General features: G+C 37.5%; 9 protein-coding genes across 9 annotated transcripts; 5 read left to right on the top strand and 4 right to left on the bottom strand.

The window, feature by feature from the left end:
- Positions 1 to 816: 816 nt before the first annotated feature.
- Positions 817 to 2,752, top strand: L201_007083 (uncharacterized protein; the record flags this gene model as incomplete). Its single annotated transcript, XM_066222794.1, has 8 exons — positions 817 to 1,058; positions 1,125 to 1,182; positions 1,237 to 1,309; positions 1,371 to 1,431; positions 1,489 to 1,546; positions 1,618 to 2,061; positions 2,126 to 2,649; positions 2,719 to 2,752. 8 exons carry the CDS (start codon positions 817 to 819, stop codon positions 2,750 to 2,752), a joined length of 1,494 nt encoding a protein of 497 aa, XP_066078891.1.
- Positions 2,753 to 3,493: 741 nt separating this feature from the next.
- Positions 3,494 to 4,346, top strand: L201_007082 (uncharacterized protein; the record flags this gene model as incomplete). The annotated part of the gene is made up of 3 exons (XM_066222793.1): positions 3,494 to 3,655; positions 3,734 to 4,243; positions 4,314 to 4,346. 3 exons carry the CDS (start codon positions 3,494 to 3,496, stop codon positions 4,344 to 4,346), a joined length of 705 nt encoding a protein of 234 aa, XP_066078890.1.
- A 185-nt stretch (positions 4,347 to 4,531) lies between these two features.
- L201_007081 (uncharacterized protein) lies at positions 4,532 to 5,616 on the bottom strand (the record flags this gene model as incomplete). The annotated part of the gene is made up of 4 exons (XM_066222792.1): positions 4,532 to 4,734; positions 4,835 to 4,898; positions 4,979 to 5,307; positions 5,385 to 5,616. The coding sequence occupies 4 exons, from the start codon at positions 5,614 to 5,616 to the stop codon at positions 4,532 to 4,534; spliced, it is 828 nt and encodes a 275-aa protein (XP_066078889.1).
- Positions 5,617 to 6,405: 789 nt separating this feature from the next.
- On the top strand, positions 6,406 to 8,682 carry L201_007080 (uncharacterized protein; the record flags this gene model as incomplete). The annotated part of the gene is made up of 10 exons (XM_066222791.1): positions 6,406 to 6,714; positions 6,801 to 6,825; positions 6,888 to 6,991; positions 7,058 to 7,164; positions 7,231 to 7,244; positions 7,339 to 7,548; positions 7,628 to 8,136; positions 8,203 to 8,359; positions 8,430 to 8,561; positions 8,636 to 8,682. The coding sequence occupies 10 exons, from the start codon at positions 6,406 to 6,408 to the stop codon at positions 8,680 to 8,682; spliced, it is 1,614 nt and encodes a 537-aa protein (XP_066078888.1).
- Positions 8,683 to 9,217: 535 nt separating this feature from the next.
- Positions 9,218 to 9,601, top strand: L201_007079 (uncharacterized protein; the record flags this gene model as incomplete). Its single annotated transcript, XM_066222790.1, has 1 exon — positions 9,218 to 9,601. One exon carries the CDS (start codon positions 9,218 to 9,220, stop codon positions 9,599 to 9,601), a length of 384 nt encoding a protein of 127 aa, XP_066078887.1.
- A 328-nt stretch (positions 9,602 to 9,929) lies between these two features.
- On the top strand, positions 9,930 to 11,427 carry L201_007078 (dihydroorotase, homodimeric type; the record flags this gene model as incomplete). The annotated part of the gene is made up of 5 exons (XM_066222789.1): positions 9,930 to 9,964; positions 10,032 to 10,119; positions 10,198 to 10,357; positions 10,543 to 10,688; positions 10,762 to 11,427. The coding sequence occupies 5 exons, from the start codon at positions 9,930 to 9,932 to the stop codon at positions 11,425 to 11,427; spliced, it is 1,095 nt and encodes a 364-aa protein (XP_066078886.1).
- Positions 11,428 to 11,596: 169 nt separating this feature from the next.
- On the bottom strand, positions 11,597 to 13,597 carry L201_007077 (uncharacterized protein; the record flags this gene model as incomplete). Its single annotated transcript, XM_066222788.1, has 6 exons — positions 11,597 to 11,801; positions 11,876 to 11,980; positions 12,069 to 12,707; positions 12,834 to 13,134; positions 13,250 to 13,467; positions 13,566 to 13,597. 6 exons carry the CDS (start codon positions 13,595 to 13,597, stop codon positions 11,597 to 11,599), a joined length of 1,500 nt encoding a protein of 499 aa, XP_066078885.1.
- Positions 13,598 to 14,984: 1,387 nt separating this feature from the next.
- L201_007076 (uncharacterized protein) lies at positions 14,985 to 16,875 on the bottom strand (the record flags this gene model as incomplete). The annotated part of the gene is made up of 4 exons (XM_066222787.1): positions 14,985 to 16,111; positions 16,173 to 16,254; positions 16,325 to 16,537; positions 16,615 to 16,875. 4 exons carry the CDS (start codon positions 16,873 to 16,875, stop codon positions 14,985 to 14,987), a joined length of 1,683 nt encoding a protein of 560 aa, XP_066078884.1.
- Positions 16,876 to 18,374: 1,499 nt separating this feature from the next.
- L201_007075 (uncharacterized protein) lies at positions 18,375 to 20,487 on the bottom strand (the record flags this gene model as incomplete). The annotated part of the gene is made up of 3 exons (XM_066222786.1): positions 18,375 to 18,953; positions 19,015 to 19,919; positions 19,980 to 20,487. 3 exons carry the CDS (start codon positions 20,485 to 20,487, stop codon positions 18,375 to 18,377), a joined length of 1,992 nt encoding a protein of 663 aa, XP_066078883.1.
- Between the last annotated feature and the right edge of the window lie 2,302 nt (positions 20,488 to 22,789).

The following is a 22,789-nucleotide window of genomic DNA, read 5'->3' as shown; positions in this document are numbered from 1 at the left end:
CTTGTAGATCCTTTCCAGACGTCAGTAAAGCCTTGTCAGAGATGGCATTATATTTGATACTCTTGTAAATTGCATATAGCATAAGAAGACAGTTCATCTCCATTGATGTATGATGATGCCCCAGATCTGCCCTTTACAATATCACTAACTCCCTTCGCGGGGCATATCGACAAAACCTCGTTAAGAAGCAGAATCTAAAGATGTAAAACGATCTAACTTCATTTGGGAAATTTATGATTTCGTTTTAAACCTAGGCTCGCTTAATCTTTTTAAAAAGGTACCGCGTGTCTTGGACTTGGATAAATCTACCTTATGTCTACAGTGAGATTTTTGGTGAAAAGCCTCAGTTTCACCTTTCATCTCATACTGTACTCGTATTGTAAATGAAAATTTTCATCATTGCTCATCCTTCATGAATTTTTTCGATGCTTCAACATGATCATTCTTCATTCGGCACTGCCGTTTGGAGTCTCCATTTTATTCAGGATGAATCACTTTAGAATATACCTTTGATAGATCATCATTGGTTTAAAGCCTACAGCTTTCGTCGTTCTTTTTCAATCCGGTCAACGGTCAAATCCTAAGATAGAGAAAAAAGAAAGATTGTTACTACTGGAAAAGAGGACTGACTCAGCATAACTTTCTTTCGGTACCAATTATCTTGCTCTAGTATCATTCCTCTTCCTTTAAATACCTAATATTCGTTTGCGGATCATTTCTCCTTTTTCTTTCCCCACATTTTCTTATTCTCAATTGTTAATATTTAATCATTGAATACCTTAAGTAATTACATATAGCTAGAATCATTAGAATAATATGGAACAACCATACAGTGGAACAACATCACATTCAACAGATATAGAATCATCAACTACTCAATCATACCCTTTAAACGATAGAAAATTAGACAAACTGTCGCAAGAACATCCAGGTCAAACTGAAATTACTCATCCTGTAGACATTGAAAATGGCAATGCTATACCAAAGGATGGTAAAATTCATGATGCAGTGTGGGGTACTATAGATGAAGATGGTCCAAATTATAGAAATTTAGGATGGTAAGTTGATGACCGGTTATGGTTAATGTTGAGTTTTGTAACTAATTAAATAAATAACGATAATAGGGTCAGAGCATCCGTATTAGAACTTAAAACCCAAATTGGTTTAGGTGTTTTGGGTCTTGTAAGTCAACTAGATTGAATAATATGTTCAGACTGTCGCTAATTTACAGTATAGCCTGCTGTGTTAGATACTTTAGGTTTCATTCCAGGTATCATTGTCATCATCGTTCTTGCTGTTATAATCACATGTGAGTTGGTACTTGTCTGGCTATACTCGTGGTGTTCCTACTAAATATACCACTCCTGTAGGGTCTGATTTGGTTGTTGGTTACTTCAAAATCAATCACCCAGAAGTTTACACTATTGCCGAGTAAGCTTATTCTCCACGTAGTACATCATGATCTATTCAATTGACATGTCAATATAGTGCTGCTCATATCATGTTCGGACCTATTGGTCGAGAAATTATTGGATTCGCATTCTGGGTAAGTTCTAGGATGAGGTGTTGTGCCTTCTAATTGTTCTGATGCTGACATCTACTCAATTTTATCAACAGCTCGAAGTAGTAGCTATCGCTGGTGCCTCTTTCTTATCAATTTCAGTCGCTTTCAACACTATAACCGAACATGCCGCTTGTACCGTAGTATGGGTAGTCGTTGGTGCTGTTATCGTAGCAGTCTTCGCTTCCATCCAAACACTAGGAAAGATCTCTTGGTTAGGTTGGGTCGGTTTAGTCAGTATTCTTTCAGCAGTCATTACCTTGATGATTGCTGCTGGTTTAACCGACAGACCAAGTTTAGCCCCACCTGGTGATTTTGAAATCATCACTCAAGTTGCTGCCACCCCATCTTTTGTTGATGCCATCAACGCTGTATCAATTGTCGTCTTCGCTTACGCTGGTACCCCTAACTTCTTCAACATTGTTGGTGAAATGAGAGATCCTGCTCAATACTCCAAATCAGTGGTTGCTGCTCAAACCATCATCACTGCTATCTACCTTGTGAGTTACTATTCTAGCCTATAACCCAGTGTATCAGCCTTACTGATCAGATTTTCTTGCTCAGATCGTCGGTTGTGTTACCTACCACTTTGTCGGTCAATACATCGCTTCACCAGCACTTGGTTCAGCCGGTTTCACCGTCAAGAAAGTTACTTATGGTTTAGCTTTACCCGGTCTTATCGTTGGTGGTACATTGTATGCTCATACAGCTGCCAAATACGTTTTCGTTAGAGTTCTTAGAAAATCAAGACATTTATCAAAGAACACACCTGTCCATTACATTGTATGGTACGCTATCGTTGGTCTTACATGTGGTATCGGATTTATCATCGCCGAAGCCATTCCATTCTTCAACGATTTACTTTCATTGATCGGTGCCCTTCTCGGTACTCTTATTTGTATTCAAATGGAAGCTTACATGTGGATGTGGGACAACTGGAGATCTCCAGAAAGAGGATCAATGAAATGGAAGCTTTTAATGGTTATGAACATCTGTTTCTTCATTATTGGTTGTTTCTTATTGGTAGCTGGTACATACGCTGCTGTTGTCGTTATCAACGATAACTTCAAGAGTGGAACCGTTGGAGGGTGAGTCACTTCAGACACTTTGAACCATCTTCAATTGCCATTGAGCTGACCTGCTTATCCTGTATACAGTTCTTTCAGTTGTGCAGACAATAGTGGTAACTAGATATAGTCCTCAAATGCCACAACAGCACAAGGCAAGTCGGAATAAACTATAATAAAAAAAACACAATAAAGGAAAAAAAAACCATGGTGTCATCGTATGCCTGGTATCGGGCTTATGAGACGTAAAAAAAAAAAAGAACTATGAAATAATGTCAAATAGCTTTCAAAGTTGATTGTATATCATGTTCTTTCCGAAAAGGAGTGTAATAGAAAAGAAATAGAAGAGAAAACATTTTGCATTGATATTGATATTAGCATACGAATAGAAATCACATTAATTCACATGACACATATATGCATTATTATAAAAAGAAATTGTACAATCAGTGAGATCAATGTCACATGAACTAAAGGTTCGCACCATCACACGTACCCCTCCTTTCGACGTAGCGCTTTGACTCGGTTACGCTAAGCTAACTTGTATTCATAACTATGATCATCCTTTGTGGGTCAATGCGCTCCATCCCATCAATAAGACAGATCAAACTTTATTTCCGTATATGGGTGTCCACCATCAATTATCAAACTCAAACAGCAAACTACCATCAACAGTAAACAGCATAATAAAAAGAAATATCAGCAGGAAACTGGTGGGAATAAATCAACCAATTACCAGTAGCTAACCCCCTATGTCGTCTACCTTTTCAATTATTCACCTTCTTTCCAATTCTTTTGAACAAATTCAGATCAATATAACTTTCTCCCAATCTTACAATAAATATACATCAATAACCACTGTAAAATGGGAACAAGAGGATTGCTTGGATTCATCATTTCTGGCAAACGGATTGGTACTTATAACCATTTTGACTCTTATCCAGAAGGTCTTGGTGTTGCCATTGTTCGTTTTTTACTTGGACTTACTCCTGAACAACGCAAAGTAATGGTGACCAATCTCAATTCTGTAAGTTCTCTTTGGATAGTAATTCACGTCAATATTGCCGCAAACCACGTATTTTGACCATTTACTTGATTTTTATAGATTAATTGGGTTAAAAGAGCCCATGATGTACCTAAAGAAGTAATTGAAGAATATATGTTAAAAGATTTCCATTTAACTCCTAATGAAAAAGAACTCAGATCAAACAATCCTGAAAAGTTTAGATTTAATACGAGTTTAGATTCGTATCCTTCAGATTGGTATACTCTTTTAAGAGGTGTTCAAGGTGCAAATTGTTTACCACATATATTAGATGGTTCACTTAAACATTTAATTGATAATACAGATTTTGAACAAGATGGTTTATTTTGTGAATGGTCTTATTGGATTAATTTCGAAGAACAATATTTATTGATGAATGGTGGTAAAGAAAGAAAATGGGATTTTAACGAATTAGATAAAGGTTATTGGGCAAAATTAATTGATGATGATGAACAAGAGGAAAGAAAACGACAAGGAACAGGTAAAGATAAAGGCGATGAACAAGCTATTCATCAATCCGTTCAAGAAGCTATAGTACAAGCTAATTATATCTTGAACGCCATGTTCAGCGTGAGTTGTGCTTGTTACATTATATAAAGCAACATTTCAGAAAAACAAATTGACCTTGTGATCTTAATAGGGTCAATCAGCTTTCCGATACCAACATGCCTAATGTCCTTGAAGGTCATCATATAAGCCATTAAATTCGTACAGCAAATCATGAGCTTTGGCGGGCAACAGCGTTTAGCTGAATTAAAGCTTGGGCAATCATGGAAGGTGTTATCTGTGTATCACGAGAGTATGGGCAAGATGTGTGAACAACGCATGCATGGTCATACTTTCAGATGACATGCTAACTTAATAATCATGTATAGAGGGAAGGTCCGCGTAAGTGACGGTAGGCAGACCAGTGGCTAATCGGAGAGTATTACACAATTCTCTAAATAGCTCTACTTGACTTCTGTAAGACGTGGCAGTGCTGTAACAAGTTATAACTTCTTGTTCAAGTTGAGCCAGAGCCTCCCTTTGTTCTTGTCCTTTCTTTCTGTGCCAAATTCTGTCTATGTACCATTGTCGCGTAAAACAGAAAAAAAAACTGACAATCAGCGAAACCTGAGTAAATTTTCTGACAAGAAAAACAGTGCGGTACTGTATGCTCACCTCGAGCGCGGTTTATAGCTACAGAATCATTTACACTGACACCACTCAGCAAGTCGTCCTCGTTCTAGCAATAAACGATTCAATCGTCAGCTATCACATCACCTGTTAAGCATGATGCGTAGCTATTGATATACTGATACTTACTGTGTTACGAGACACTAGGTTACGACGCTTAGCCCTTTTTTCCTTTATGAAGTCAGGGATGACTTCCGTTACTGCTTCTGTTTGCAAAGCTTGAATTGATGAAGATCTTTCAAACATCTGTGTAGATCTTTGACTGTCCTCGGACATGTATCGTAGGTAAATGTTTATGTTGCTATCTTTATATGCATTTAAAGTGTCATAATCTTGCTTGATACTTGACAATTCACTCCCAATAGTGTGCATGGCTGATAGAGATTTGGTCAATGTCTCATTGAGTTTGGCATTGTATGCAGCTTGCCTTTGTCGGTAGCTAGCACTGTTGGCGGCATCTACAAAATGATGGAAACGAGTCTCATCAGCTACAGGCGTGTATCATTTCAATCATGTTTCAAGTACGAGTACCTACCCCTTTGGCGGATTTTCGCCCCCGACTCTTCTTCTACCTTATCAGCAGGTGAAGAGGATCTGCGACTTGGAATCGTTGATGATGGCTGTGCACTTGATCGGAAAGCTTTGATTGCAGGAAGAGAACTTGTATACTCCTCTTGAATTTCATTGTATTCTTTATCGAGTTCAGCATCCTCCCGAATTGAATCGGATTCTGTGAGCTCGATGTTGTCTCTTGGATCGTAAGACATTTTAGGCAGTGGTACAAGAGATACTATTCAACAATAAATTCCGAGTTGATATGAACTGTTTCTCCTGTGTAAGTGAGGTTGATTCTCACATTGCCTTTTATACCTATGCTAAGCCGAGCTCGCCATATGAACATTCAAAGTCCATGCGAAACGCCCTTTTGTTTGCAACCAGCTTAATCATTGATCCGCAACTCGGACCGTTGAATTTCATGTTCCACTTAAAAATCAGTCTTCTGGTTAAAGGAGCTATCGTTATATATATACCCAGCCTTTGAAATAGCGAGGGATCTCTCATAACGGTTAGGATTGAACCGCTTCTTATCGCACACTCTCAAAACAACTATCGGTGACTGGTTGAGAATTTCCCCTCGTTCTTCGCTTGGTCTCCCGACACAACCTCCGCTTACCGTAGTGCAGCCTCCGACTGGCTATAAGATCACTCACGCCAACTGTTTTTTATGCTATCCTGGAAAGACGCTTTAAGGTGACACTTAGGATGAAGGTAAGCTACTAGGATTGAAACTGAAAGTCGGAATTATCGTTGGTGACCGTTCCTGAGTACTAACCTTCGGAATCAAGCCGAAACAGTATAATCTTATTGTGGGAGAGTGGGAGATTACGAGATTCTCAGCAAACATGACAGGAATGCATATGGTTATTTATGCGTTACGCGTAAAACAATCCAGTTAAACTTATCGTTGAAACGATTTAAAGCTTTTGTAGATCAGAATATTGAACTCCAATCACGTCAATGGGGCAATACTGTACAAGTTGGATAGCCCATCAAGGATGAAATACACCCTCAAACGACGCTTGATACGACTAACATCTGTATTTTCGGTGATTGGCCTGGTATACATAATTCATCAGAATTACTCTTCGTATCAACCTCGCTCAAAAGGTTCATTACCTTTTCAAGATGATCTACCGCTCATAACGTTGATAGGCATACATAATGGTAAAGAAATAGGTCCAAACACGATACCGTATTTCTTAAAGAGTGTAGGGCGCCAAGAACATACATTGGATTTACTTATAATTCAAAGAGGTGGATGTTCTGATCTCAGTCGGTGGACAAAAGGAATCAACAATATTCGAGTACGTACATCATTATGCACGTCTTCTTTCGGGATAGTCAGCTTCATTGCTTGGTTTATCTCAAACTCATTTACGTTTCTATATAGCATATCTGCTTGTCTGAGGATAAATGTGAGATCTTTCTCTAGCAGGAATTAACGAATATCCAACTGAATCATAAACCAATTAAACAGTTTGGGGATATCATGCGGATTATTTTTGTCAGAAATGGGGAGGCTGTACGCGGAATCAGAAGAAGATCTTGCATCAGGATATGATTTCTTTTGGGCATGTACCGGTATGTGAAACCACTTAAAAATCGTCTAAACAGTTCATGGAGACTCACTATTTTTTAATTTATCAGAGTCCACAAGCTCATTATCCAGTCTTGCGTGGATGGGTGTTCAAAGATTTTATCAGATCAGAAACTGCGTATTGGGGTTATACGGATTTTGACACAATGCTAGGAGAGTGAGTTAAGCAGATACGTTAAGCTTGGTTTCAGGGATACTTACTCTGATCCCGATCGTTGTATAGCTTCTCGCAGACGTGTGAGTGATTGTGTTCAATCCTTGTAATTGAATCTCATTGTTTCTCCCCTTTGTTTTCACTGGATCTGAGCTGATAACATTTTAATATCGATAGTCCCGTATGATCTTTTAGAAACCCCGTACGACGTGATCATGCCTACTGAGCCAAATGATAATGGTGGAATTAGATTAGTATTTATGAGAGGACACATGACGCTTTTCAGGAATTCCGCAGAAACAGAGCAAAAAATACTTGGTTATCCAGATTTCACGAGTTTCAAGAATTGGGATGAAGGAGGTTTAACGAATTATTCCACATCTATTGGTAAGTAGTTGCTTGCTCCCCACGCACAGCATCGAAAAAGGATATTCAAGGAAGAACCGCTTTGTTTACCCTTTCTTAGGTGAAGGTGATTACTCTTCTTTCGTTGTAAGGGATCCTTCAATCAATATATTAGCATTTGATGGTTTAGCACATGGAAATGAACCTAAATTATCTACACCAGCAGGTATATTAACCTTACCAGAATCATTCGCTCCTCAAAAAGGTGAAGAAGCTCCAAAAACCTTATCACCTGATCTCGTCAAAGCCTTTTCGACAAGAGCTTTGACTCTTCCTAATCAGCCATCTCTCACCTTGGAAGGTATCGAAAGACCAATATCAATCATTTCGGGTTCCAAACCCAAAGATTTCGGAATATGGTTTCCAGAATCAGTATTGAATTATTATATGGCTGATCCTGTTCCAAAGTCAACGAATAAGAGAAAATGGCGTCGATATTTAATCAAAATCAATAACGTATGGAGAGAAAGGTTAGAACCAATGAAGGGATTTACAGGTCATGATGGGCAAAATAGCATAAAGGGTGCTTATGAATGGTTGTATGCTCATTGGCAGGAAGACAAGAGACAAGTGAGTCCACATACACGAAGGATAACGTATCTGTCAATTTCACTTTAAGCTGATATATTGGTACAGACGCATTTCCTTGGATTGCCTCAGGAATTGAAAGGGGATATATTCATCAATTATCTATATCATGGAAATGCCATTTACGATTCGGAAACTGGTGGAAGATTGATATGGCGAGCTAGGAAACCAGAGAATTGTTGCTCTTTTGGATGTGTTGAACCAGGCAAGTCAATCAAGTTTTCGTGTTGCAATGTAGTCTGCTTACAATGTAGCTCACCCTCGAATGAAAATAGAGGAAGTCTCGATTTGCGATAGACCGGAACATAAAGTATGGAGGGAAGAAAGAAAAAACTATGGGAAATGGTTCATGGAGTCAAAGAGGGTTAGGTTGGGTGTTAGTACAGGCACAATACCTCCGCCTCCAGGTAAGTATCGTTCACTCGTTGATCTGCTTTGCTCACTTGTATACTTGAGCTGACTGCGAAATCTTCATTACTAGAACAACCTACACCGCCTGTATATACTAGATTACTAAAAACACCATGAAAACTCATGAAAATTGTCCGATCAATTATGTGCTGAGTTTACTTCTAACGGGAAAAACTGAGTTTTGAAGCCTTGGCAAATCAGAATGACGTTGCGATATGCAGCATGACATCTTGTGGTTGTTCTCACTGGTTACCACAGTAAACAACCTTTCAATGTCTTTCGCTACTTTTAAATATCGATCACCAATTCCCATCCGCTGAATTTGTATTGTGCTGGATATAAACGTGTCAAAGGTGAGTAATTTTCACGAGGAAGTATATTGTATTTGGATAATTCCTGCCTTTCCCATCGGACTTTCAAGTTTTGACCCTTTATGAGCTACTACAGCTAGTCCGAAGGAATGACTCACAGTGATTCTGGAATTCACTGTATAAAAGCTTTTCGCGTTATGGTAAATGCTGACTGATCTGATTTATAGAGTTTGAATACCACTAGTCTTCATACCTCTAACACCCCAATCCTCAACCAACAAACCGAAATGAGTTCCTCCCAAACCACAAGTTCTAACCTATCACTCGGTAGCACGGGAAAGATGTCGATTAGTGGAAGATCATCCGATGATCAGGGAACTTTCGACGACCAAAAACACAATGGTCACAAATACGTTGATGCATTTGATAGTGATGATGATGAAGAAGAGTTTTCAGTCGAAGATGTTCAAGCCAAAAGTCGAAGAGGATCTTCAAGACGTAGGTCATCAGATCTTAGTTTTATGAACCCGGTGGATACGTTGATCATCAAGGCTGGCGTGAGAAGGTCTCATCCAGACAAAGTAGACAACCCAACATGGTGCAAGAGGAGATATAGCGATGAAAGCAAGATCACACACGAGCGAAAAATGTCAGATGAGGGTTCAAGGAAATACAAAGTCGTTAAAGCACCTTCCTTCGGGAGGGAAGGGATAATTGAGGAGTGATGCAAAAAAGGCAACTGTTTTTGATTATCCTGGTACAACACGCATTCTCTCTCGTATACTATCGATATCTGAGTAATACAAGGTATGCATATAGCTGAGAATAGCCAATTGTCTATGCATGTGGCCCTTTCTCATTGTTGTTATCTAAGCCACTTAGTTATAAGATTCGATTGCATCGGCGATCTCCGCCTTCCGCTAATCAGTCGCTTTTCCATTTTCCCAACTTTTTCTCCATGACTTGACAATAGAGATTTATATATCGCTACCTCAAATTGTTCTTTGAGAGAAAAGATCACATAGATAATACAAAGGGAAGAATACTCTTAAAATGTCTGAAGAGATCATTTTACCTGCACCAGCGGAGTAAGCGAAAACATATCAAGTAGTATAATATCCATTTAGCTAAGCAACCTATTCCCTTTCTCTCCAGCTTCCATGTCCATGTTCGTCAAGGAAAAATGTGCGAGTTGGTCACTCCACAAGTAGCCAAAGGTGGTGTAAGAACCGCTTATGTTATGGTAAGAATCCAATTCATACAATTGCTCTCTAACCTTGACCTGTTAAATAATAAGCTGATTCTCCTATATACTGTACAGCCCAACCTTGTACCCCCACTCACCTCCACCGACGCAGTCATAGCCTATAAAGCCGAGTTGGAAAGATTAGATCCATCAGTTCAATGGCTTATGACTTTGTATCTTCATCCTGAGGTCACTCCTGAGGAAATTAGAAAAGCTTCGAAAGCTGGTATAAGTGGTACGTTTTTCCGTCGCAAATAAAGTGGGGGGTGTGAGTTAGGAAGACTATAAAACGGGATGAGAGTGGATACGAGGAGGAAGCAAAGGTGGACAGCTTCATAGGAAGGAAAGCTACAGTAGAGGTTGCAGATGGTCCGAGCGCTGGATTGCATGCTCAAAGGTTAATGATCATGTCCTCGACAGGTGTCAAATCATACCCTCGAGGTGTAACAACGAATTCTAACTCGGGTATCGAAGATTATGGAGTATATTATCCCGTATTCAAAGCCATGGAAGAAGAAGGTATGGTGCTGAACCTACACGGAGAAGTGCCAAGTGATGCTGAGAAGGTGAGTACAAAAGTCTGACTAGAATCATGAGTATGAATCTATACTGATTTGCAGTGCTGTCCCTATTTCATAGAACATCTCAATCTTGAACGCTGAAGTGCATTTCCTTGAACATCTCAAGAAATTAGCTGGAGATTTCCCAAATTTGAGAATTGTTTTAGAACACGCTACTACATCTAATGCAGTTGAAACTGTATTAAGTTTACCTTCAAATGTAGGATGTTCAATTACAGCACATCATTTAAGTTTAACTATAGATGAAGTTGCAGGACAACCACATCATTTTTGTAAACCATTAGCAAAAGAACCAAAAGATCGTTTTGCACTTCAAAAAGTTATAAAATCTGGTAATCCTAAATTTTTCTTAGGTTCAGATTCTGCTCCACATCCATTATCTTCCAAAACACCAAATTTATCTCAAGATGAAAAAAACGTTTCAGCTTGTGCAGCAGGTGTATATACTTCACCAATTTTAATTCCTTTAGTAGCTACTTTATTAGACTCTTTTGATGCTTTAAATAATTTACAGAAATTCGTTTCAGATAACGGAAGAAATTTCTATAAAATCCCTGCTGAAAAAGGTAAAGAATTAAAATTAAGAAGAACTTCAAAACCAACAACAACAACAACAAAAGATGAAGAAGATAAAGCAATTGTAAAAGGTACAATAAAAGGTGAAGGTGTAGAAGTATTACCTTTTTGGATTGGTAAAAGACTTGAGTGGGAAATTGTCAATTAGAAGTATAGATAAGGAAGCATTTAAATTGTAATCGTTATGTTAAGCAAGAAATATATGCATATTGTTCTACATATTGTGAGCTCGGCTGTTTCCATCATTCAAAACAAGAAAATCTATAAATCTATATTCCGTCAATCCCACACATGAACCTATATACAGGTGTAGTAAGCTATTTATTTTTAGCGAGAGAAGCCTGCAATTCCTGCCATATTCTCTCTGCCGCAACGGTACTTCCTTCCCTTGTACCATTTTCGGTAACGATATCAGCCAATTCTCTACATCTAGCTTTGATTTTTAATACATTTGGATCTTTAGGTGTTTCACCAACTACTTGGAATAAAGATTTGGTAAATTCTTTTTCCGAAATTTCAGGCCTATCAGATAAATAGATAAGAGAAACAGGATCCATTAGCTCATATCTTCCATTCATACTGAGATTTGAACTCACGCAGCTGATTTATTACCCCAAACACCATTACCGAAATAGCCTACTCTTCCTGCAAAATCATAACAATCTATCCAAGCAGGTAAAAGGATTTGAGGTATACCGGTACTGTAAGTTCCATGTCTGCGTTGTGAGTGATTCTTTCCTGGATAAAGGACAAAAGGACTACACCTCTTTTGAAAACAGTAGTACTCACGCTAAACCTTCATGATAAGAATTTGAACCACCATGATTAACAAAAGCAACAATTTGACCTGAATTTAAAATAGCTAAAGGATCAGGTTTTAACCAATCAACAATTTTGATTTGATCGTTTTTTTCTGCTTCAGATAATTCTTCACTTGGTAAATTAAATTGACCGAATTTTTTCAATTTCCATAAAACTTGTAAATCTGATCTTTTTTTCAATAAATTTTCTAATGATTTATATAATATATTAGCTTGATCTTTTGAAATTAAATAATGTGTACCTAAAACAATTAATATAGTTGGTTGTTTAATTAACCATTTATATAAATCTAAATCAATTTCTTCTATATTTTTATCATTATCTTTTGTTGGTGATGATAAAATTGGTCCACAACATATTAACCATTCAGGTATTTTACCTGGATATTCAACTTTTTCATTTGAAACACATAAAAAAGTTGAACCTAATTCATCTTTCTTTTGAAATAAAGGTAATCTACCAGAAAATCCTGCTTGGTTTCTATATTTGTTAAATTCAATATGTCTTTTATCATATTTTAATAACCAAATCATTGAAAATATTATAGCAAATATATTAAATGGTTTTAAATACCATGGTAAAGGGTATGGATAACCTGATCCTGAACTATAAGCGTATAAAGAAATGATTCAAGTCAATCTCTTGATTTCAAAATTGGTTTTGGCAAACAAAATATTCTTAGGTCCAAGGACGGAGAAACCTGGAGAAAATAAAGACAACACAATAACTCACCTTGGCCAATTAAATACACCTAAACCTTGTTGAGCAGGAGCCAAATCTTTAAATGTATTAGGTGATAAATAAATACATTTTTTGTTTAAACCTAATTTCAAAATAGCATCTCTACCACATTCAAAAATTGTATCACAAATTATAAAATCAGGTTCTAGCTCAATCAATAACGATTCAACATTTTTCGCATATTGTACGTATTCTTCAGGTTTTTCAGAATGAAATATTGATGTAAAATTTAAGGCTAATTTAATTGATCCATATAAACCTGTTGGTGTTGTTAGATGTTTGTAGAATTGGGCTGTATCAGATGAATTAGACTAAGCTCGTATCCTTTCTGCTCTATAATATCATATAATGTATACTATCTTGGACGACACATGGTCAAGCCATGTCATCAGATAATTTAAACTCACGATTTTCACCACTATTCAACTTACTACTATCATCATATTTTTCCAAAAAATGTTGGATCATTCCTTTTCCTTGTATAGATTTAAACGTAACGGTTTTTGGACATCTGTTTCTTAATTGTTCAAATGATCCTAGATAAATATCTAACGTATCTTCACCATATAGTTTTTGGATTTTTGAAATTACACTTAATTGTACATTTGCTTGACCTGCTTCAGGACTAGAATGTATTGATGAGCAATCAGTATTCTGAACAGAACAGGACAGGACAGGTGGTGGTATGATAATTGAATTTGAGAGAAGTAGACTCAGGCTTACGATGTTAAGAATAATACCTTTGGTTTGGACATTTCGCCTTATCGTCGTTTTATTGCTGTTGAGTTGGATATCTCTCTTGTAGCTAATACTGGTGTTCACTCGAACACGAAATCTGTGTTGTTTAGTCTGATGCAGTGTTCTTAGACAAGCAAGAATATCAAGGAGAACAGCTTAGTGAATGGTTTAAATAGAGATCCATGTGTGTATCGAGTTTTTATATCATTAATAAGAATGTATTCGCATACATGATGACAATTCGCATATCTATTTTTATCTCATCTTATCAATCAGAATCTTCTCATTTATCAATATGATTACTCAAATCTTGCAAAAATTGTTCTTGAAATGTTATCGCTTGTACATCAGGTGAATTTTACCCACAATATTCAGGGAGTTTCGGTCGGTACCTTTGAGTCTTGCTGTAACGATTGTGCAATGTCGAAGTAGAGTGGATGAGCACTATGAGGGATTCAGAAGAATCTAAGAGGCGGGCTTCGTGGAATAGCGGGTTCGCTGAAAAGCTGGTTCGGAATATCGGTCATGATTGACAACTAAATGCGTTGTTTTGACGCCTCCTAAGGAAATCACTCTAAGATAAAATAAAATTTCTCTCAAGGCATCAAGGTCGTAAGGTTAGGTGCAAGTCCCGTATCAAAGCTTAAGCTTGAAGATCAAGTTCAACCAACATCTTTTAAGGATCTTATCGAATTCGATTGTATACTATTTAACGTAAGATAGGGACTTTTTTCTTCAGAAATTTCCCATAGACCCTTTTATCGTGAGTACCGAAAACGACGTTCTCACAGAAGACAGATGTAATTCACTGCATTTTAGATCTGATTTTTCTCAATTAGCTTATCTTGATGTACGACTCTTGCTTATCATGCTCACCTACAACATCCTCAAGCTGAAGTACACTCTCTCATTGAGCTTTACTGATGCTGTTAAGAAAGTTCTACTTATTTGAATATCAGAGATACAATAGTTTGAAAGAGTACGGAAATACCACCGAAAAGAACAAGGGCTTTTTGACAGTTCAGGAACCGAAAAAGAAACCTTTCACGGACAATTCCTCTTCGAGCCGCTAAGCAGTCCTGATTTTATGTCTATCTTCAGTATCGGCCAAACGGCATGCTACGAGGTGTGTACAGTAAGTACGGATGGATGGACATGCTGTTAAAATAATCTTAGAGATCTTGTTCCGTCGGTATTCTGCTTGAAAATGCTGGGTGACCATCGACTGATTTTATTCCGCGCTGACTTTGAACATCGTGCAGCGAGAATACTATTGAGAAATACTGCATGCAATGAATGCTATGTACAAAATGCGTGACTACCAAAGTATGAAAATATGAAATCTTCCGAAAACATCTATGTAAGTTATATGAATTCACCCCTCAAACCAAACGCTTACACTTTTTAAGCATCTACACCGAAATTTACACCTTGAGCTAAAGGCATTTTAGTTGAATAATTTACTGTTGCTGCAGACCATCTAACATATTGTTTCCAAGCATCACCACCTGATTCTCTACCCCATCCAGTTGATTTATTTCCACCGAATCCAGCACCGATTTCTGCACCTGAAGTACCAACATTGATGTTTACAATACCACAATCTGATCCATCTGGACCTAACCATTTACCCATTGATTTTATTGATGATGTGAATAATGATGATGATAATCCTTGTGGTACATTGTTATTGATTTCAATAGCCTCTTCAATAGTTTCAAATTCTGCCACAGATAATATTGGTGCAAATGTTTCTTCAATCCAACATGGATCATCTTTTTTAGGCTTAACTAATATTGGCCAAACAAAGTTTCCTTCTTCACTAACACCAAAGTCACTCTTAACTCTACCTGATCTAGATACTAAAACTTCACCGCCTCTCGATATTATTCCGTTCAACGTAGCTTCGTATTTTTCAACAGCAAGTTTATTGTGTAATGGACCAATTAATGTGGATGGTTCTAATGGATCACCAACTTTGAGTGAGTTTCCTGGTGTACCAGCGGCATCGTAGATTTTAGCGAGACGAGAGATGAATTCTTTGGCGATAGATTTGTGAAGTAATAATCTTCTGGTTGAAGTACATCTTTGACCAGCTGTACCTACAGCAGCGAACAATACACCTTGTAAGGCTTGACCGAGATCGGCATCCTCATCGACGATAACACAATTGTTACCACCAAGTTCAAGAATGGCTTTTCCGAATCGATCTTGAACGACTTTACCGACTTCTTTACCAACTTTTTCACTTCCGGTGAAGGATACAAGAGGAACATCGGTTGAAGCGACGACGGTTTTACCGGCATCAATACCACCACAAACTAAAGCGGCGGCAGCGGCAGGAAGGCCGTTTCTTTCGAATACAGGTTGAATGAGTTTGGTGACAGCGATAGAGACCAAAGGAGTTGAGGGAGCGGGTTTCCAAATGGTAGAGTTACCGGTAACAAGGGCAATGGTAAGGTTCCAGCCATAGACTGCTACTGGGAAGTTGAAAGCTGAGAGAATACCAACTACACCGAGAGGATTTGGGTCTGGAGAACGAGAAATATCAGTATACAGATCGCTTTTCATTCAAGTTACAATTCTACTCACTTTCGTAGATGGTGTGTTCAGGTCGTTCAGAAGGTAAAACATTTCCTTTCATTGATCGTGATAGACCGGTAGCATAGTCACACTATTATGTAAGGATCAATATGAGCGACTGGTCATTTAGTAAAAATTTGATCAAGTAGAGATGTACTTACAACATCAATGAATTCGACAACTTCACCTCTACCTTCACTCTTGATTTTACCCATTTCCAAAGAAACTAAATCACCTAATTCATCAACTTTTTCTAATAAAGCTTCTCTAATTTGTCTAACAATTTCACCTCTTTTTGGTGCAGGCATTCTTCTAACTAGTTTTGAAGCTTCTTTTGAAGCTTTGATAGCAGCTTGAGTTTCTTCAATTGAAGCCTATAGACATTTATCAATATTAGCAGGTGCTTTTCGATAAAGGGAAATGGAAAGGGGAAAAGAATAGAAAAACTTACACCTCGAACTCTACCTAAAATTTCACCTGTAGCAGGGCATTTAGAAATCAATTCTTCACCTGAACCTGACCATTTTGTACCGTCAAAACAACCTGGTATAGTTTGATTTGTATCTGTAGGTAAATTCAATGAAGATAGAATTCTTGATGCTCTAGTTGATAAAGCTCTTGATTTTATACCGTTTACTACGGTTTTAGAGATACTTTTTGGGAACATTTCTGTTGATGATGAGGATTGATCGTTTATTGCTATTGGTGACATTGTGTATGGTATGATATAGTAATTAGTCAGTTATTGATAAATGTAATGAAATGGATAAATAGGATATTGACTGCGCTGTAGTCGGTAGTCGTTTGTTTTATGAGTGAAGAGATATATTGAAAGACTTACATTATCGAAGATGACCAAGGTCTTTATATATATATCAAAGATTGTTATCGATAGAAAGAAAAGTCGGATAAAGTTATTATCAGTTCAGCTAAGCTATAAGAGCTTGAAGAGTAACAAACGTAAAGATGGTGTTTTGATAATCTTTGAGAGAGAAGAGAGATAAGGATAGAACAACATATAGACTATTACATGTTACATGATATTATGGTGATAGTCATCTCTCATCCCATGAAAGTGTCCTTCGCATGGATGGTGATGAATGGTGTAGAAAGTATCATACCTGTCAAAAACATGATCAATTCCAATTCAACAACAACAGCGCGGCTAGATCACGAGGATGTTATAACCGATATCACACAGTACATGATCCCCGGCTCATCAACCGGAACTTGCCACCATACCAATATGACCCCCCCTTTTACCGAAGATGCGTTATAAGCGCGTATATCACCTCACGCATGGGTAGATAGAATTAAGCTGGTATATTATGTTTGATCAAAAGACAATAGAGTCGTTAGCGATATCTACAACAGTGTCACATATCATACTGGCATCGGTTCTGCATATGGGTGTATACGATGACAGGATGATATTGCGGCAACGGTAATAGTGTCGTAGAGTATAGAAAGCAGCTTGAGCCTGCTTCTATGGCAAGCAAGCATCATTGCTCAACAAAGTAATCACGGTCAAGTCCGTCAGTATTTGGCGTTGTGTTACCACTGGATGGTCAATGATGATGTATAATGTATTTTTGCAGATTGAGATTGATATAACTTGGCTGATGGTAGATCAAAGTTGCATAATCATCATATCTATATTGACTAGCAACAAAGATTTATATTTGAAAAACTTTGTTTCTTTTCTATCTAAGAAAAGATATCTACCAAAAGTAATGCAAAAAGGTTGAAAGAATAACATGACATGACATGATGTTTGATTTATTTGGTGCTGTTTTTTGGTATTGAAAGAATTAAACGCAATGTATATATCTTAAGATAAAAAAAAACCCTAGATCGAAATTAAAGGAACATAAAAAGATTCAATTTCCATCTGATCAACAGAGGAAAAGAATGTGATAATGAATTCCTATTAGAAAAGTCAATATCGGTTGGATGACTTGAACTTTCAAAAGTTTCTATTTGATACAAATGAGCACAGCAAATTTGGTATAAATTTATAGAAACTAAAAATACAAGCATGTTGAGGAAAAAAAAAGGTTCTTTTTGAACGATGAAAACCCTACATAGTGTGAGAAAATCTATTTGAGAATAAAAAGTAATAATAAAGCAAAAGTCCAATATCGCCGATTGAAAACCTTTGACTTCTTGAAGATCATATCAAGTCTAGCTTGATACTAACAGTGTTTTACATTAGAAAGAGATACCTTGAATACCATGGGATCCAGGAAGACTTGATCTTCTTGATCTACCACCATGTCTAGCAGTTAACCTCTTTGTACCTTCACCTCTAGTGAATTTGACAGGAGATACTGATTCAAGATCTCTCTTCCTTTGTGAGACACTAGTTGATCCTGAAGCTCCAGCTTTGAATTGGTCGTAAATGATGGTTGATTGTTGTTTTGATGGCATGTTTGACCATGAACTTAAGATTGTATCGTATGAATCACTTGAGACATCAACGTAGAATCCTTGATGGTTCCATAAACCCCATCTACCCATGTTAACGGTTGAATGAGCCCATGATAACCAGTGAAGACCGTTTGAGTTGGCTTGGTTAAGGATGTATGAAAGTGTTTCACCGTCCGCCATAAATTCACCAAGCATACTTGGGATACCGTAACCAGTCCACATATCAACGTAAGCTTGAACACTTTGAGCGTATTGGTTGACGTTTGAACTGTAATCGGAACCCATCATAAGGTATTCGTGGAATGAGTAAACAACGTTGGTCCAACCATATTGACTTGGATTGGTACTGATAGACTCGTGCTGCGAAGTGCTCATGTCAGTTTGCAAACTCCTTGCTTTCGATAGAATTGAGCTGACTTACGATGATGATTCTGTTAGCATCGACTGATCTGACAGCGTTGTACAAATCTTGTTGGAGGTTGTTACCGTATGAACCGGTAGGTTCGTTGATAACGTCAAAAGCGGCAATGATTGATTCCCCAAGATAGTGTTGAGCGACCTTTTTCCAGATTTCACCAGCAGCAGCTCTTTGACTAGCACCATCATCAGAATTTTCAGAGATAGCAGAGTAAGAAGCTTGTTGACCAGCCCAGATGTGGAAATCAAGAATGACGTAGATACCTCTAGCTTTAGCTTGAGCAACTGCCCAATCGAGATGAGTGAAGGCATCAGATCTCCAGTTACCGTTAGAATCGTAAACGTTTCTGAAACCAAATGGAAGTCTAATAACGTTGAAACCGATGTTGGCAATGTTGTTGAAGTCATCTTCAGTTAACCAGTTGTTGATCCAAGCTTCCCAGAGAGTGTTGGCTTTGTCGGTGCCGAATCGAGATTCAAGGGTGTTAAGAGGGAACCTATCTGGGTTTTGAGAATCGGTAATACCACACATCCAATCTTCCCAAACTAACCAACCACCGATGTTTGTACCTCGGAGCACAACTTCATTACCGTTACTGTCGACAATCTTAGAACCTTTGGTTTGAAGGTATCCAGATGAGACTGATCCAGTGGCTTTGGAGGTGCTAGCAGACGAGGTGGCGGAGGCGGTCTTGGTGACGGAAGCAGTGGCGGTAACAGAAGCGGTTGCCCACCATTCGGCAGAAGTAGAAGCGTTGACTGAAGCAGTTACTGAAGCAGTCTCAGTGGCGTTCCGTGAGTTAGCTGAAGTAGTAACAGAAGCAGTTGCGGTGGAGTTTTGAGGTCCAGCATAAAGACCACCACCAATAATAGTGGTGGCAGTGGCAGAAGCGGTAGCAGTTACAGTGACTACGAGATCATGTCAGCTTCATGCGTTCTATCATAAACGTTCCGGAAGCTGTTACTTACCACTATCACAATCTTCTGGTTCTTCAATTTCTTCTACTTCAGTAAAAGTCCATTGTTGATTTGTATTACCTTGATAACATTGCCATAATTGAATTAAAGTACCATCATTTGAATTACCATCTGTTATATCTAAACAAAACCAATTACCCCATTTGATGTTATAATTGTCAACGGAATATTGTTGATTTGAATTATATGAAAAACAATCCCAAATTTGTGGTTTATTTCCATTCCACCAACCACCATCTGGAATATCAATACATTTATTTGTTGCAGTATTTTGTAAATGTGAACCAGTCCATTTCCAAGTTGTATCATCTTCATCACAATCTTTTAAAACTACTTTAGCTCCATTCCAATCACCTTGAACGGCTAAACATTTATTGGCAAAATGATTTGATGATACTTGATACGTCGTACCTTCAGATGGAGCTGAAAATACTGAAGGTAATGATGAAAGAAGGGTGAAGAAGGTGGCGGCGTACGTTATTGAAGAGTATGAGGACATTTTGATTATGATTTTTTTTAAAACTTTGTTGTTTTTCTCTTAAATTGAAAAATAGAGTACCAGACTCTATATTATGTAGGTTGTTTTTCTTTTGTAAATCGAAAAAAGAACGTAGGTCGTAATAATACTACTAAGAGTGTTTTTTTCGTAAAAGTGACAGACGTAAGTTACAGCGTTAAAACGTTATATGATTCGTAAATGAAGAATGAAGAAGGATTGATTGTACGATGAAACGAGTAGTGGCAAAGCTGATGAGAATGATGAGATGAGGTGAGGTGCAAGTAATGATAACTGAATTCGTGAAGAGGGAAGAGGAATAAATCGTAACACAAGTCGTTAGAGCAGTAAAAGGATAAGAGGGAAGAAGGACTTAAGAATCAAATGATTTTTGTTAGATTAAAAAGGAGAAAGGAGTTGAGAAGTAAAGAAGTGAAAGAGAAAACAAAAGAATATAGCTTGATAGGGGGTATTTGAATAGTAGTTTCATTAAACGTACACGTACCTTGTTTTTATTTTAGTACTGCCTATCAAAGGAATGTATTATAGTGAAAAGGTGAACAGTGCGTTTATTGCTGTGTTTCCCCGTGATCTCTCTTTTCACTTGGTATTCCTTTGGCTACTAGTAAATAAAAAAAAATAGTTGAATGGGTTTGTGCGTTGCGTTGATCCTTGAATCGTGTGTGTGTATGTGTGTTTGAGTATATAGTGATTTGTTGATCACTCAACGTTGTTTGATCGTTGTTATATATATAAGTTATAGAGTCGAGCTAAATGAGGATTTATATTAGGATGATGAGTTTAAAAGGATTAGATCGTTTCTTTACTTCAAGTAAAAGAAAGAGAGGAGAAAAAAACAGACACGAATAAAAAAGATATATGAAAGAAGAAAAGAAACAAACATCAAAAAGATGATATAAACATGGTTTACAATACTATACATGCTACGGTTCACGCTTTACTTTCACACTTTTACGTTCGACGTGAATTACTTTTCTCTGTTTAGAATGTGCTGTCAATTCCAACTGGAAAACTGTGCATTACAGTAATCTAGATTTTGATTTTGATTTCATTAACGTATTACACCACACGAAATCAAAATTACCAATTGGGTCAGACGCCTTCTTCTTGTATCCAGGGGCGTTCTTCCTTTCTCGTTCTGATTTTCTTTCTCTCATGTTTACCTTTTGTATAGGAAATACGAAAGAAAACCCTTAACTTAGCATTTTATTGATCAGATATATTGGTTCCATAATAAACCAAACAAAAACAGAAAAATAAACAACTCAATGTGACATGTTATTTTTATTCAGACGCGTTAGTCTACCTTTCTAATTGATCATGGTATGGTGTCGTCACGTCAAGCCGAGTTTTATCCTATCCATTAAATGAATATCACAAAAAGAAACAGTTTTGATTTTAAGGGTTTTTATCTTGAGTTTCAGATTCCCTTCTTGGCTTTTAGCTCCTTCTCCTTTTATACCTTCCCCATTAAGCAAGATTCGGGTTTTATCCGAAGGCACATAAAAACAAAGAACCGCTGGTGGAAAGAGCAGCAGCATATTTTACCCCTGAAAATCAACACAAAAGATCAAGACGCGCTTTGATCGTCTTTTTTTTTTCTTATTCTGCAACTCTGCGGGTGAAAATCATCATATTATACATATCACCTGTATAAGGCTTGTCGAAGCATGCAAGAATCTCTCATGTTCGATAGCAAAGGAATGTGATATATGTGAAAGCCAAGACTGGGCGTTCATGATTGTTGGATTGCGATCAAAATCATGCACAGCGCGTATGCTTCGGAATGAAATCAATCCCTTGGCTCAATTTGTTATACGAACAACGATGCAACCGACCGGCGTTTTACATACCTTATCTGTCTCATCATGTCAACAATGTTTTATTGTCTGTTTTGGATGATCGACAAAATCAAAATTCATCATAATCTCCATCCTTTTAAATCCGACCGATCAACTTGATACAGAACAATAAGATGCGCAGATTATACTTGAAACCTACAAGGAGATTGTGGTATGTTTCGAAATGTGAAACTTGCCAAAATATCTTGAGAGTAACATTTCCTCGTCAAGGAGAATTAGATACCAATACTCTATCACGTGTATACCTCATCGATAAAAATACACCTACACCATATACTGTGTAGTACTTCAATCAACGGTCCAAGCTTTAAAGGATGTCTTTCTTCGCTTTCCCACGTGTAATTGTCATTGCTGATGAGTATTCGACGCTTTGATCCTTTTCAATCTGTACAAGTAGATAATGTAGAAGTTGATTCAACATC

Source organism: Kwoniella dendrophila, chromosome 10 (assembly GCF_036810415.1).
Source record: "Kwoniella dendrophila CBS 6074 chromosome 10, complete sequence".
NCBI lineage: Eukaryota > Fungi > Basidiomycota > Tremellomycetes > Tremellales > Cryptococcaceae > Kwoniella > Kwoniella dendrophila.
The sequence above is the reverse complement of the archived record's forward strand: the minus strand, read 5'-3'. Positions and strand labels throughout refer to the sequence as shown.